Source organism: Momordica charantia (assembly GCF_013281855.1).
Source record: "Momordica charantia cultivar OHB3-1 chromosome 2 unlocalized genomic scaffold, Mcharantia_2.0 BLBB01000002.1, whole genome shotgun sequence".
NCBI classification, from domain to species: Eukaryota; Viridiplantae; Streptophyta; class Magnoliopsida; order Cucurbitales; family Cucurbitaceae; genus Momordica; species Momordica charantia.
Window position 1 is genome coordinate 1,819,785 of NW_028275160.1, and position 15,100 is coordinate 1,834,884.

A 15,100-nucleotide genomic window follows, 5' to 3' on the forward strand; every position below is an offset into this window, starting at 1 on the left:
ACAAGACAGAAAGATTGAACTCTTTTCACGCACATGCACAACTTGTTTTCTGGATCTAAAAACTCATCTCTCTTCTACAATTTTTTTTCTTAACAATCTTTCCTGTTGATTCCAGTTGCCTACCGCTAAACTTTTGAAATTCTCCACTTCTTTAGTGGTGGTACACGGTAAGAATTTCAAGTATACTAGTTGATTAATTAATTAATTTCTTTTTTACCTAACTCAAACTCTTATATATAGTTAATCAATATAACCTTTACTCATCTTATACATGTTAGGTATTTTTATTAGGTCAACAGTTGCAAGAGTGAGGATCAAATATTCAAATCATTTGATATTTGAGATGATAATAAGTCCTTTGTCTACTAATATGTACTCAAAGTGTTCTGCAACTTCTACTATATTGTCAAAATTGGTATCCCGCAGCAGATATTTCATTTGCAACCCCTTCGTGATTCATCTTTCTTCTTTGTTTTTTCAATAAACAACCTCACGATTCATGTAAAAACATAAAATTTGCCACCTGCTTTGAGCAGATGCCTAGAATTGAAGATTTTCTTATTACATAACTGAAAAGGCAAATTCTTGTGCCGCTGTTCCTCAGAGAACAAATACATGAAACCGCACAGTAAGTGTCATATTACGTTATGCCAATGCCATCCATAGTGAAGCGCAGTTGCAAACCATCAAGTTAATGCAGCAAACAAACGTGAAAATTAGTAACCTCAAATGGGTCAGGGTCGGCATATTCAACAAACTCTTAACAGTATCTATAGTACATCATGTTTTCATTAACAAGTTACCTATTTATCGCCACGCTTCGATTCGCTCGGTCCATGAGTTTATACAACTCAGGTTGCTCAGCCGCTTCTCCACTGGCGCCAAGACTTGGAACACCGAGGAGTTCTGGTTATTTAGTTTGTTAGTTTCCTTTTTCAGTTTTGAACCATTTGATTGATCGGTCTTGTTCTTTTCAGTTTGGGGTAGAACTTCTTCTGCCTCTAAGTCATCACCTGCAACAGCTTCTTTGTCTTCGTGGGCGTTCGGTAAAGCTCCATACCCATTAGGTAACAGTTTCTTGAAACTGCTTATAGAAAAAACATCTCCAACGGATAACCGTGCACCTTCGGTACAGTCGGAATGAGCTTCTAGAACAGGTGGTTCTGCAAAAAATTCAGGCACGGCCTGATCTGCCCCCTGAGATATGGCGATAGTATCTCCAGGGCAGGACTGTGAAGGACTCTGGTGTCCACTCTCGTCAGATGGCTCAAAATGTGTAGCAGCAAAGTCGAGAATGGAGTCTTCCCTTCTTCGCAACGCCCTTATGATAAGCATCCTGAGAAAGTTCATTACTTGGACAGCATACATCAATGCAGTCAAAGGGTCAGCCATCTGCACGAAAAGTACGCCAAGGAACCATTATCAGATGGATCAAGTAACCAATAATCATCAAACCGACTCCCTCCTCCACCGTCCCCCCTTGAAAGGGAATAAACAACAGGAATTCAACAATCAGAGAAACCAAACTTATGTACTGTTGCATTATCTCGGAACTTATCACGCTATTAGCGAGGTTGGTTTTGCACATGGAAACAAAGGTTTCCAAAAAGGATTAAAGAAAATCTCACATATAGGAGGAAGAGAGAGTTAAGGTACCAAATTTTCGAGATGTGCCATGTGGACTCACAAGTTAGAAACAATATTTCTTGCCCCAGACAGTGGATTCAATCAATATAAGCTATTCTAATTTCACCTGAGTCATATTTGGTGCAAAAACCATAGCAATATTGCGAGCATTCATCTTGTTGAAATGTTCTTGCTGGACAACATCTGCCATTAGGTTGATTGCCCAATCCAGTAGAGCAGCTTCAATAGGAGGTAGATCCCTTATTAGATCAGCACATTCTTCTTCTGTCTGGCACTGCATGACCTGCTCCGATGGTAGCGAATCCAAAATCCCAGCTGGGAGTTCTCGAAACCAAGCCTGTGAATTTTAGCAAGTAAAAATTGAGCACATGGAAGTCAACATTACTTGCAAAAGAAACTAATCACATTCATAGCCAACATTAGCATCTAGCTCTTGGTTATATTTTTATTTCTTCCAACTAAACCACAAGAATCAGACATACTAGTGGAAAGAGAGCAAATAGAACCATTCCTTAGAGCACTTGAGCTAAAAAAGAATCTATAATGATGAAATTTTCTGCATCTATCATCTAAAGGTTATTCATTGGAACTCTAGATACACAGTAGTGTATAATCTATAGAAAGATCTTGTTCAAATAAGGTCGTTCTATCGTCTAAAACCACTCAATCAACTTTGGCATATAATATCCAAGAGAAGAGACGATGATTCAAGTACATATAGTATGTTCTTTTCAAGAGGCGTATGAACATTCAATTTACATTACAGAGAGTTCATTGTTTGTTAGACATGCTGTTTAAAAGGGAACGAATGCAGGCCAGCATATTTGATGGCTATAGTTCATGTTCTTTGAGACATTACATTTCCTTATTAACACGCACCAGAATAGATATAATTTTATCATTTCATAAGAATTTCTATGACTAAAACAAACTTTCACAGACCAATCAGCAGCATTAGGCAATTCACCATTCCATAGATTTATCTTTGTGGGAGACTGTTAAAATGAGATAACCTTGATAAGGCCAGCTAAACAATGTACATCGATGCCTTCCGGTACCACTCCTCGATTTAACTGATCACGTACAGACTCCTCTTGACTATTCTCTGCATTAATTCTGAAAATACCTTCAGCCTGAAGGCATGAAAGCAAGGTTCAGAAGCACGCATTAGACCGAACAAATTTACAAGCATAGGCACTGTGTAAAACTAAAAGACTGGAAACCACCTTCTGCATTATATCTGAAAATTCATCTTATCTTCACCATCATGATAAAAGACTGAAGAACTTTTTCATTTTTTTTTTCACTAGGCCTCAGTGGGATTATTCAGGCAGTATTTTGAATAGCTAATTAAAAAGGAGTTGTGGTGTGGGTAAAAGGAAAAAACAAATGTAAGTACCTGCAAGCCTCCTTGAGCATATAGACAGTGTTGCATTAGTATAAGAATTGTTGGCACACTATTCCCTCTCAAGTCATATGACAATTGCATCGATTCCGTCGAAACTCCAAAAACAGTTGTACTACAAAATTATTCCAAATGAAGTAACTATAGACATCAATTGTTAAGGCAGAAGAACAGCACCAAAAATGCATGGGACCATGGAATTACTGGAGATGTGATGCAGAGGACCAAAATGAAAGGGGCCGCACGTATGATGTGAGTTTGTAGGATAAATTTCATTGGGAAGTAAAATCGTATGTTTCCCTTTCCTTTCCATTTTGGGTAGAAAGCGAAGCAACGGGACTCCTCAATTCTTCTTTCTTTTTACAAAAAACATGAACTAAGGATTTATTCAGGAGAAACTTCACAAGTTTCCATTTTGATTTCCATAATGCTTCAACTCCAGGAACAGAAACATTACTCAACAAATCCTCAATCTCAAAGGAAAAAAAGAAAGAAGAACAAAGGTATCAGTTATTCACAACAAATCCAAACATAGCTATATGGATAGATAGACAGATGGCAACCAGAGTTTTGGAGGGTTGAACCTCATCCAACTAGAACCAATTTCCAAACATCAGAATTGCAAAAGATAAGTCATAAGAGTATAGCAAGACCAAGAGGATTAAACAAAATCAATTAGCAACTCAACTTCAAGAACCACACAAAGGCAATAAAAGACCATAAAGAAAGAATGACAAATCCTAAGAATTGAAATTATGGCCAGAATTCATAAGCAATCCAAAAATGTACCTGGCGCTGGGAGCCCTGCGAGGCACTTCTGGTTCGAACTCAACAGGCAGACCCAAGAATCCATTAAACCTGTCAAAAGTTACATGCGTGACATGACGCACATCAGTGGGCCAACTGATCTCCATTGCACAGAGCTCCCTTCTATCACTCTTGCAAGCAATTAAAGATTTCCTAAAAAGGGTTACAATCAAAGCCAACAATGAGAGCTGATCTCTTCTTTGCTTAAACCCGTCCTTCCCCACCTCCTCCCCTTCACAGTCTACCACAGTAACATCCCCATCGCCATCCACAGAAGCAGAGGAAGAAGACGAAGTGGGTGTTTGGGAATGCATGTTAATAATGGGGAGAGATCCATCATTGGGAGAGGTAGCGCACGTTACAGCAGGAGTTGCAGAAGAAGAAGGAGGAGGAGGAGGAGAAGAAGAAGATACCCTTCTACGAGAAGAAGCAAAATGGGCAGAAGAATGGAGAACAACCTCAGTCATGGCTGGCAATGGGAAGGCGGAAAAAAAAAGGGGGGCCTCTCTTTTTTGTTCTCTTTTCTTGGGAACACAAAAGAAAACCCCCAAAAACGTCTTTCATAAAACAGAAACGAACGAAAGATTAGGCCTAAGAGAGAAAACGCTGACAGGGAAGAAGGAATTTGGGTTGGAGAAGAGTTGGATTGAAGGAATAAGACGTGAGAATCATTTAACAGAATCCCTTTCCTCTCTCCCTTCTCTCTTTTATAATGCTGATCTTTTTTATTGGGGAAGAAGAAACAAGAAAGCAAATCCCGATTGAGAAATGTGGGTGGGGGAATTTGCAGATGGAGAAGAAGAGTGGAGAAATTCAAGGCAAAGACTCAAGAAACCAAGAGAGTAATTATTACTAATTTTAATTTTGGCAGCTTCAACCAGACGCCTCCCTTTTTTCCTCCTCCTTTTCGCTTTCATTAATGGTGGGTTTTACAACTTTAGGCTTTTGCTTCTTTGGCTCCTCTCCGTTTCCAGTTTCCATTCCCCCAACAAGAAGAGAACAGACGCGCTTCAATTCCCTAATCTCCTCTCTTAAATCTTAAGCCTCATTACTGATAAAAATAGAAACTTGCCAACGCTTGAACAGAAGGAACAGTTCCCATTTCATACAGTTTCTTTTCCTCTTTTCTATGTCCTCTCTTGAGAAGTTCTGGATGAAGTATTGCGTTGCGGTATCATGTTCTTAAGAAAAAAACAGACTTTTTATTTAATTGAAAATGTAAGTTAGATTTAAAGAAATTAATGCATCATTATTCATCGGCACCAAATATTAAATGGGTCAACCAAATCTCCTGTTTTCGAACTGTCGTTTATATGAAAAGCAAGATCGATAAATAATTCATCTCAGATTTTGTTGCAATCTGACTGAATAATGTAACCTAACTTTGTGAAATAATGTCAGAAATATCCAATGATCATACAGATAAAAGGTAAATTATGTAGGAAATAAAACTAAAACATTATGTAAGTGAAGTACTCCCAAATTGAATGTAATGTACTCTCTAGATTTCAAAAAATTGAAAATTCTCTAATTATGGGATAATTTCATACATGCATGTTAAATGTGAGGTTGTTAAATTACATTGACATTTGATAGTGACCATTAATTAATTAAAGACAGAAAGAATGATGTGATGTATTTTACGGTATGGGCTTATTTTATTTTGTTAAACTATAATTTCCTTTTTTAGAGGAATGTTAAATTATAAATTTGATGGGTATGATTTAAGTTTTTTTTTTCCTTTCTCTCTTTTCAATTTGGTTGGGTACTCACCCCAAAACAATTAATTTTCTCCTATTTTTTCACCTATCAAATATATATATTTTTTAATTATCGGAATTCTATTGTCTTTTGGAATCTGGAGTATGTGCATTGTCTCCCTACCCATGCACAAAAAATCACCATACGACTTGAGTCAAATATTGAAAGTCATTCTTTGAGGCCTTCAGTCACCCAAACTATCTATTGGAGACACTTCAATAGAATAGCAATAATGATAGTCGGTGAATTTTGAACCAATCATAAATAACCTGATAGATATTAAAATGAACACTCTTTGATTTTTGTTTTTTGTTTTTCGGGAGAATAATTGAAATCCAAAGTTGATTATAAATTGCATTGCTTTCCACGTGCCTTTTGCCACTCCACTGCTACCTTTACCTGAAGTAACGCACTTAATTACTCATACTATATTAATATTATGATTACTATAACATTTTCTTTTCGCTTTTCACTTTTTTTTTATAAGATTCCATGCAACCATATCTACAATAAATCACTTTAGATTAAATTCAACATTAATTAATCTGAAGTAAAAAGCTACACTAATCATTATCCACACATTTCTCATTGATTTTTCCACATCAACATGGATAGGATAATAGCAGCTATCTCTCTCTTCTCATTTCTGAGTAGGTTAAGTCACAAATTTAATCTCGAAATTTTGTCTAGTAAATTGAATTTTAAAAAGTGCATAACAGATTTTTGAACTTTTGATTTATGTCCAATAAGTTTATAAACTTTAAAAATATCCAATATGTCCCGAACTTTTAATTTTATATTTAATACTTATTGATCTATTATATGTTTTTAAGTTCATGAACATATTACTTGTAAAACTGAAAGTTTAGAGTCCTAACACAAAATTAATTGAAAATTTTAAAATGTCAAAAAGGTTTGAAACTTATTAGATTGAAATTTTGAACTTACTAAATAACCTATGAGATGCAAAATTGAAAATTCAAAGGACTGTTATACGCTTTTTAAAGTCAGTGACTAAATTGTAATTGAACATAGATATCCACTCATTTTATAAATTAGTTAGGTATGTACATATATCTTGAAAGTTACACTTATGTAATTAAAAGTAACTAAGTTAGTCTTTATTTACTATAATTTTTCTATTAAAGGTCAAGCCAGTTCGGACTCGGAAATGGGCTCTTAAACCCAGGCCCATATTTAACCAATAACCATGGCTATTTCCTGGCACCACGTATTAAACTTAAGAGAATTTACTGTAGGTATCCTATTTGTCACCCGATATTGAAAAATGGCAAAAACATCTTTGATGATAAAAAAAATGTCCATTTATATTCTTCTAACTGTTCCTATATTTTATCTCTGCTTGATATTTTTTTCCTAACCACTATTATTATAAATTTAAATATATATGAAGATAAAATTCACCAATTATAAGGAGATATCACATCGAAGGGAGAAGAGAGAATCTATCAGAGTTCGAGTTGACAGGAGAGGAGCGTGCTAGTTACTGAGGGTCAAAATATTACGAAACTATTTAAAACTAATTTTCAAACTTCAAAGATTAAAAGTGTAACTTTTTCAAACCTTTAGACACTTCATTTGAGAAGAAAATGTCTATTTAATTTTATGTGGTGGTACAATTAAAACATTGTGAGTTTAATCTCGCGGTTCGCGTATGGTTGTACTTAAAAAAAAGTCAGACAAGACAAATTCCCAACTAACCAAATGATTAATCATAATATATATATGTTTAGCATTAGACTACTTATCTTGGATTAATAAATACTGCAAAGATGAAAATAAAACAATAAAAGAGTGTACTAATTACTACAAGATTGTTATACTGAAATTGGATAATATAAAATATGTGTAACTAAATTATTTATCTTATAAGGGAAGCAAACAATCAAATAGAAAGACATATATAATTGCATACTTGTTCATTTCATAATCATATGATCAAATCAAGTAAGAAAGAGCTCAAGTTGGGAAGTATTTTCCTGATCCAGTACATCAAGGAACACGGGATCAACGGTGAGATGGCTGTCCACGTGGACCTTGAACTTGTGACTCCACCACAGCACTTTTGCGATTCCCCCAATGTCCACGCTCGCGTCCAGAACCATCTCCCGTTTCGCGACGTCGGAGATGAACCGGCCGCCGTGGTGGGCCAGCTTGAGGCCGTCGAGCCGGGCCGGGAGACGGAGGACCTGGCAGGACCGGGCCTGCTGCGACCCGGCGTCGACCCGGGCCGAGCCGAGGAGGGAGCCGTCGTAGAAGATGGACATGGCGGTGGAGGAGTAGTGGATGGGGGCCACGTTGGGGTTGGTGACGTGGACGGTCAGGATGAGCTCGGCGTCCACCACCGGCGGCTTCACTTTGAAGGAAGTGAACTTGATTGAAATCAGGTGGAACGTCGGGTCCTTAGGTTTCGCGGAAACGACCGCCGTCGCCGCAATCGCCGACGCCGCTCCGACCAGGGCGGAGCTCCAGCTCCAGTTACGCTTTCTCCCCATGCTCTTCGCCGGAGATTCTGCTCCGACGCCGACGGTTGGGAGGTGGTAGGTGAAACAGAGAGAGGCCAGAGAGAGTAAAGTTGGCTTAAAGGAAGGAAAGAGAAGTGAGCTGTATGGAGTGGGAATGGTAAATGACGGTAATAGCCTCCACATAGCTTGAGAAGATCACTGTGGGATGAGGGTAGTTTAGGAAAAGAGCAATTGCGTTGGATTTGGGAAAGGAATGGACGGATTGCGACCGGAGAAATCACGTGGCCGACTGAAGCCAGGAACTGTGTGAAACGACGACGGTTCACTGACGAGAGTTACCAAACTTTTCTTTTTCCTTTTCGGGTTGAATTTTATCCAAACAATTGATTTCTGCTCCAACAATTTTATCCAAATTGCACTACAATTTGAAGTTTTTTAAATTTTCAACACGTGAAATCATTGATGGCTACGATTTCAACCAGCTTACAAATGAGTAAATAACTACAATTTCAGAAAAATTGGTACACCAAATTAACTACATTTATAATTAAATGTTTTAACCAAGTTCCTCTCTATTGCGAAGAAGTTTAGCACAAGTGCAAATCAAGAATATAAAGAAGTTGAAAAGAGTGCTCCCTCTTCAGACAAAACTTATTACTATTTGACTTCAATAAACATGTGAATGAAAGTAGATGGAGGAAGGAATCCATTAAACAGGTACACAATATCTATTTTAGTCGGTTGAATTCAATCTAATTTACCTGTCTTAGCGCGCGAATAATTTTCCTCTCCAACTGTCAGATGCATGGTCAAACAAAACAGTTTTTACCAACACCGGCCATATTGTTTCAACCACTGAAAATTAATAAAACTGATATCCGCAATAAAGCCATGGATTTAAGAAGCACTGTGAATGCATATGCATATACATAGAACAAACGTCTCTATCAATAAATGGAAACATTTTGGGTAACAAAATCATGTGCCAAGAAATCCACAATCTGGAGAATCTACCATTCATAATTGCAATAAATTTTCCAGAATAACAGAAAATGATATTTTGATGAGCGAAACCATACAAGCAGAAGATATATCATAAGCAAACATCATTCGTTATTTCAAATTTTTGTAACTATACACAAATTGGTGGGATCAAATTAGAGAAAGGTCCTGCTCAATACAAATGTCATATTTGCTTCCCCTTTAATGGACAATTGAAAAATATATAAATTCGTCGGAGCTCGAATGACAAATAAAATACAACTCTCGAGGGTTGTACCCGATAATGATGATTGACTCGGTGCGATTCATGACAAACTACTCCTCAACCTTCCTCCCCAAACTCCTTTGTAAACCTTTCATGAATCTCCAGATCAGATTTACTTACTGTAGGCCTCTGTCTGGCTAGGACCTTGTCGAAATCTGTTCTTGATATTGGGGGAGGAAGGATCTGCACCGGAACAAGCAAATGTTTAGTCAGATAAATTACAGCAAAAGAGGTGGAGCGGAGTTTCTTTCTTCATCGTATCGTAAGAGACAGAATAGTAGAATAAGAGGCCTAGAAAATCTCCATCTATCAATCAGAGGCTTGAGTCAAAATATTATAAATTATCCCATGATTGACGAATGAATCTTCTTCGCAAGGAATGCACATATTTGTAAGGTTTTATTTTTAAACAATGCATAGAATATTAGAATATAATAGTAACTGGCAATAAGCAGCTAGAAGAAGAACCTGTGCCGCACATCAAATATCAAATTATAAATTCAAACATTTATCTCGGATAGTTAAGATCCAATGTACCTTTGAGGCGAGTCCTTGAGCTGCCAGCTCTTGCATGGTAATTTGGACAGCACCTGGTTGCTTTGGTCCACATGGCACCCACATACCATCAGGAGTCTTAATGAAGAACATAGCATCTTGAGTTTTACGAACAGGTTCAAAGAGCACATCCTTCACCTGTGAATTCAAGGGGTCCATGAAATTACTTTTCGACTAATCCCTGATTACGATTCAAGGCACCAAAAACAAGATTTCACTTCATCCAATTAACAATGTACACTTACACAAACTGAAATATCTGAACCCGAGAAACCATCGGTCCTGCGTGCTAAGCTTTCAAAATCTACTTCTGTCAAATTGTGCGGAGTATCCCCCAGATGCACCTAATTAAATACATCCGGGCATATTAGCAACCTCATAAAAATAGAACTTGCTTTTTGTATAAGAATATAAAATATAATTCCAGAACTTTGAACATGTGCTGCCTGGCTTTCAAATCAGGAAGAGGGATGTATATCCGCTTGTCAAATCGCCGACGAATGGCCTGTAAACACTACTAATCAGTCAAACATGCATTACATTTCCATAAACCTTGACATGATTTGAAAATGGACGAATCTCTCTTTCACCTGATCCAAAGCATATGGAGTATTTGTTGCAGCAAGAACAAGAACTTTTTGATCATTGTTTCCAACACCCTATTCATGCAAGATATATATGTATCAGTTTTAAAAGAACATTAATAACAAATGAGGTAAAGTGAGAAAATAGCCTTAGAGCTTATTTGGGAAATATTTCTAATAAATATTCCAGTTTTTAAAGAACAAAAACCAAAAAAAACATGATCGGATACTGCTTTCTAAAAGTTTTGTTGTTTTTCTTCTTTTTGAGTGTTCCAATGGGCGGCCACAACTTACCTGTTTTCTTTTAAATAAATGTTCTGATTTCAATACATCTTAACATTCATTTCTACTGATCATCACACCACAGTTCTTAAAACCAATTTGAAAAAAAAAAAAAAAAAAAACACACACACACACACACACAAGAAAAAGAAGAAAAAATTGGTTTGAAAACAGTTTTCCAAACAAATTCTTATTATTAACTAATTCTCTAAGAGGGAAAAACATAAAATAAAACTAAAAAATTAAGCCCTCCAAGTTCCCAAACTTTACATCCCCTTTCCCATATTGCAAGGGTTGATAGTATGTTTTATAAAGTAGTCTTCTCCAAAGTAAAATAACATAGACTTAATAAACTATTGCTTATTCAGTGGTACATTAGGTAAATTACTTGATTGCAATTAGAGATAAGACTAACATCAAATTGAGAAATTTTCATTACACATAAAGGTTCACCTGAGAACTCGCTCAACACAGAGATTGTGTGCAAACAGAAAACATAACAATCAAATAGCATACATAAAACTCCCGGAACATACATTCAAGGGTTGGGCACATTGCAAAATGATTAGATGCATGCTAGTGTTGAAACCCCTCAGCCTCAGAGTTGCTCATCTAGGTCCCTATGTGAACTAGGTTGAAACCCAGTAGACATGGGAAAGTTAGAGAAGTTTTATGTCTTGACAAGATAGGAAACAAATCAAGAAACAACCTGATATCTAACCTAAGAAGCAGCAGAAACTCCAGGTGGATGGGCAGAATCAAAGAAACAAGTAACTGGACTTCTAACTATTACATAGCCTCTCTAGATTGTATATAATCAAAGTCCACTTTAAACTGACTAGAAAATACTTGAAGTCAACAGCAAGTAGAGAGACATTTTTGGCAAATAGGCATTGTCAAGAGTCAAAAAATTGGAAAAGACAATGCAAGCATAAGATTAACCAATCCCCATCCTTTACTACACATAATACTCATGTTGTTACTCTACAAACAGTACCTGCATCTGCACAAGAAGTTCTGTCTTGATGCGTCTAGAAGCTTCACTCTCATTACCTTCACCTCGTTGACCACACAAAGAATCTATTTCATCAATAAAGATGATGGATGGAGCACTATCACGAGCCATTTGGAAAAGATTTGAAACTAGCTTTTCACTTTCACCCATCCATTTTGAGACAAGGTCCGAAGAAGAAATGCTATCAGCAGAAAATAAGAATATTTCAATTTAGTGCAAGAGGTAAAACATCAGCAAGTAGCTGAGATTGGTGTTTAATAAAACGTGTTGAAATAACTGCAAAAGACAAAGAAAATAAGTCATGGAGTGTGCATGCACTGCAATGAATAGAATGGAATGACAGCAAAGAAAGTAGATGTCTACCAAAAAGTTTTTTTGTAATTGTCCTTTATTTTTATTATCAAGAGTAGGGATCTTTTTAGTAAGTTGTTTTTATATTCCCCACTCAGTTAAGACATTTTAGTGAGGGCCTCTTTCTTATAGTCTTAACGAAAGTTGGTTTTCCCACAAACAAATAAAAGGAAAAAAGAAAGAAAGAAAAAGATGGTTATCACCGGAGTAAATGGGATCTAACATCAGTTACATGAGAACAAATTCATACAGGGTACGAAGTATGAGAAAATGATAACTACCAACATCCTACCCAAAATTTCCCTTATTCGAAGCTGTTCAACCAACGAGTTCACGGTCAATAGCCACAGAATTCAATTGCAATTTAATTTTTAAAAAATAAAAGAGGGACAAAGTTAACTTATTTTATTCCTGATGTTTGCCAAAGTCAGGAACCAAAACCAATAACAAGTTCTTGATGCAATGACATAATGGAAGATCGTGATTTCAATCCAGAAATTTCCTATTGCCATGTCTCACAGGCTATGATAAGAAAATGCAAAAATAATCATTAGAAAAAAGTTGCAATGAAAAAATTCAACTGCACAGACGTTGTCCTACATTCAATAATATGGTGCACTAAAATGCTACTCCCCCTCCAAACAACCTTCTAGAATAAACTTTACCTTCACCTTCAGTCATATTTTCCTGTTAAAGTTTCCTGCCGATCAAACAGAGTATGATGAAGAGCCAGAAAACCTCCCACAAATTGACCAACAGGCCATCCAATCTTCAATCATAAATTATTGAGATACATTTGCATAAAGCATTTAGAAAAAGAAAAATTCCGCATCTTAATCTGTTACTAACCCTTAGGTCGCCTACCCTAATGCATGAGAGATATTTAATAAGACATACTACTTTTAAATGATATTAATCACATTGGCTGCATGTTTTTCATTAAGATTTAAAAAGCAGCACAAGGTTCATAACATTTATTGGAGGCATCGGTAGCATATAAAAGCTGCATGAGAATGAGAAGGTCGCTGGTTGTTCACAGTCATATTAAAATAAAACGGCTAGGGCAGTGAAGACACTGATCAGGACATAACAAATCACAGGCTGCAAGTCCATAGGTCCATAAAATGATAACCTGAAAAATGTTGAGTCGGCTTCTGTTGCAACAGCCTTTGCCAAGTACGACTTTCCAGTTCCAGGAGGTCCATATAACAAGAAAGCTCTCCATGGTCGTCTCTTGCCTGAATAAAGTTAGATGATTATCTATGACGAACAACAAAAATGATTACGCAAGGTTATTTTATGTCAATTTGCACGATTACAGTGATAGGAAGGAACTAATCAATTTTATTCGGATAAGATTCATCCTCATCCTTAAATTAGAATTCCATGCTCAGGGATCTCCTCTCAATTCCAAGACAAAGGGAGCCACACAGCCAGGACAACCAAGCATTTCTTACCATTGGAGTAATTCAACAATACTTGTAACTACTGCACGTCAAATCAAACTAAAAAAAAAATCCCAAGCTGAAAGAAGCAGCGCAACTTTACTGACATGAGCAAGACCATGGCAAACAAAGAATAAGATCAATATACTGGTAGATCAAAAGAAGTAGAACCGAACCAACCAGTAAAGAACTGCGGGAACTTCACGGGCAATATTACCGCCTCTTGCAAAGCCTGCTTGGCGCTCTCCAATCCAGCGACATCGTTCCACTTGACGTCCGGCTTCTCTCTTATGATCGCGGAATGAAGGCCAGCCCGTAGCTTAGCTTGTTCTGGATCTTCTCCATCTCCTCCCTCTCCATCCTTAGGCTTCGTCTTGGGCCTAGTCGCAACCGCCGCATCCCCATTGGAAGCCGGTCCAGGACCGCCATCATCGAGCACAGCACGTATCTCCTCGGCACGGCGCAAATACTCGGTGAATTTCTGGGTAATGGCTTCCTTGATCTTGGGATTCTTCTCATACTTCAAATGAGTTTTGAAGTACTCCAAGGCGTTCATGTACAAGGGGAAGGCCTTGGCGTAATTGCCAGCATTATCTTCCTGCACCGCCTGCTTCACGTACTCTATAGCTTGCTCCTTGAAATTGCTATACATCTCTGGAATAACTTCAACCAAGTTTCATAGATAGATTAGAACATCGCGATCACAAATTGTACCGCCGGGGAAAACGAAAACCCTAGAACATCGATGTTTGACTCTCCGAATCTCAAAGCAAATAAACAATTAGAAACCTAGATGTTAAGTGTTGATTTCCCAGGAAGCATAGAATTTATCAGAAAATCCTTTGGCTCGAGATCGGAGGCTGAGGCTCGAACAATTGAAAGGATACGATAGAAAGGAAAAAAATTATGCCAGTGGGAAGCTCGCTTCTGCAGATAGCCGTCGCGTGTTGAAAAGTACAAATGGTTGATTTTCTTTTTTCTTTTTTTTTTCTCATTATATATTTATATATGTGCATTTTCTTTTAATTATTAGAAAGATTGTTGAATTGAAGGCATCCAAATTAACCATCTCGCAATCTACCAGTGGAAAAGATTAATGATTCATTTGTGGATTACAAGTTCTACTGCTCTACCTCTTAAATAAAAAAAATTGGTTTAATTGTAAGAAAATTATCTCTGTCAATTCACAATATTAATTTTCAGCATTAAAATATATTTTAAATTTAATTATACTTGTATGTTTTTAGTAGCAAAGTTATTCCGAAAATCTTCCCATTTTTTTTTCTAGCTTTTGTAGTCTCGATTTTTTCTGGCGGTGATTTTATTTTTGTTTACTTTCTAACCACGGTGGTATTTTTTTTTTTTTGTTACCACTTAACTACACTCGGCCACCATTATATAATGTATCTGGCAACTATGTAAACTTAAGTTTCTTTTAATTATATTCAAATTATATGATTATATGGCATTAGCTCCGATTGACATAAATTTTAGA

General features: G+C 36.8%; 3 protein-coding genes across 3 annotated transcripts; all 3 read right to left on the minus strand.

Annotated features, from left to right (window-relative positions):
* Positions 1-612: 612 nt before the first annotated feature.
* On the minus strand, positions 613-5,025 carry LOC111020616 (Rho GTPase activating protein with PAK-box/P21-Rho-binding domain-containing protein). The gene is made up of 5 exons (XM_022297318.2): positions 3,842-5,025; positions 3,047-3,167; positions 2,661-2,780; positions 1,754-1,984; positions 613-1,392 (listed from the first exon to the last, which is right to left on the minus strand). The coding sequence occupies exons 1-5, from the start codon at positions 4,324-4,326 to the stop codon at positions 808-810; spliced, it is 1,542 nt and encodes a 513-aa protein (XP_022153010.2). The 5' UTR covers positions 4,327-5,025; the 3' UTR covers positions 613-807.
* A 2,449-nt stretch (positions 5,026-7,474) lies between these two features.
* LOC148212639 (Late embryogenesis abundant (LEA) hydroxyproline-rich glycoprotein family) lies at positions 7,475-8,220 on the minus strand. The gene has a single exon (XM_088120554.1). It carries the CDS (start codon positions 8,134-8,136, stop codon positions 7,585-7,587), a length of 552 nt encoding a protein of 183 aa, XP_087976680.1. The 5' UTR covers positions 8,137-8,220; the 3' UTR covers positions 7,475-7,584.
* Positions 8,221-9,197: 977 nt separating this feature from the next.
* On the minus strand, positions 9,198-14,577 carry LOC111020632 (protein SUPPRESSOR OF K(+) TRANSPORT GROWTH DEFECT 1). Its single transcript, XM_022297338.2, has 8 exons — positions 13,786-14,577; positions 13,293-13,398; positions 11,792-11,990; positions 10,519-10,587; positions 10,359-10,433; positions 10,174-10,272; positions 9,911-10,066; positions 9,198-9,556 (listed from the first exon to the last, which is right to left on the minus strand). Exons 1-8 carry the CDS (start codon positions 14,255-14,257, stop codon positions 9,431-9,433), a joined length of 1,302 nt encoding a protein of 433 aa, XP_022153030.1. The 5' UTR covers positions 14,258-14,577; the 3' UTR covers positions 9,198-9,430.
* Between the last annotated feature and the right edge of the window lie 523 nt (positions 14,578-15,100).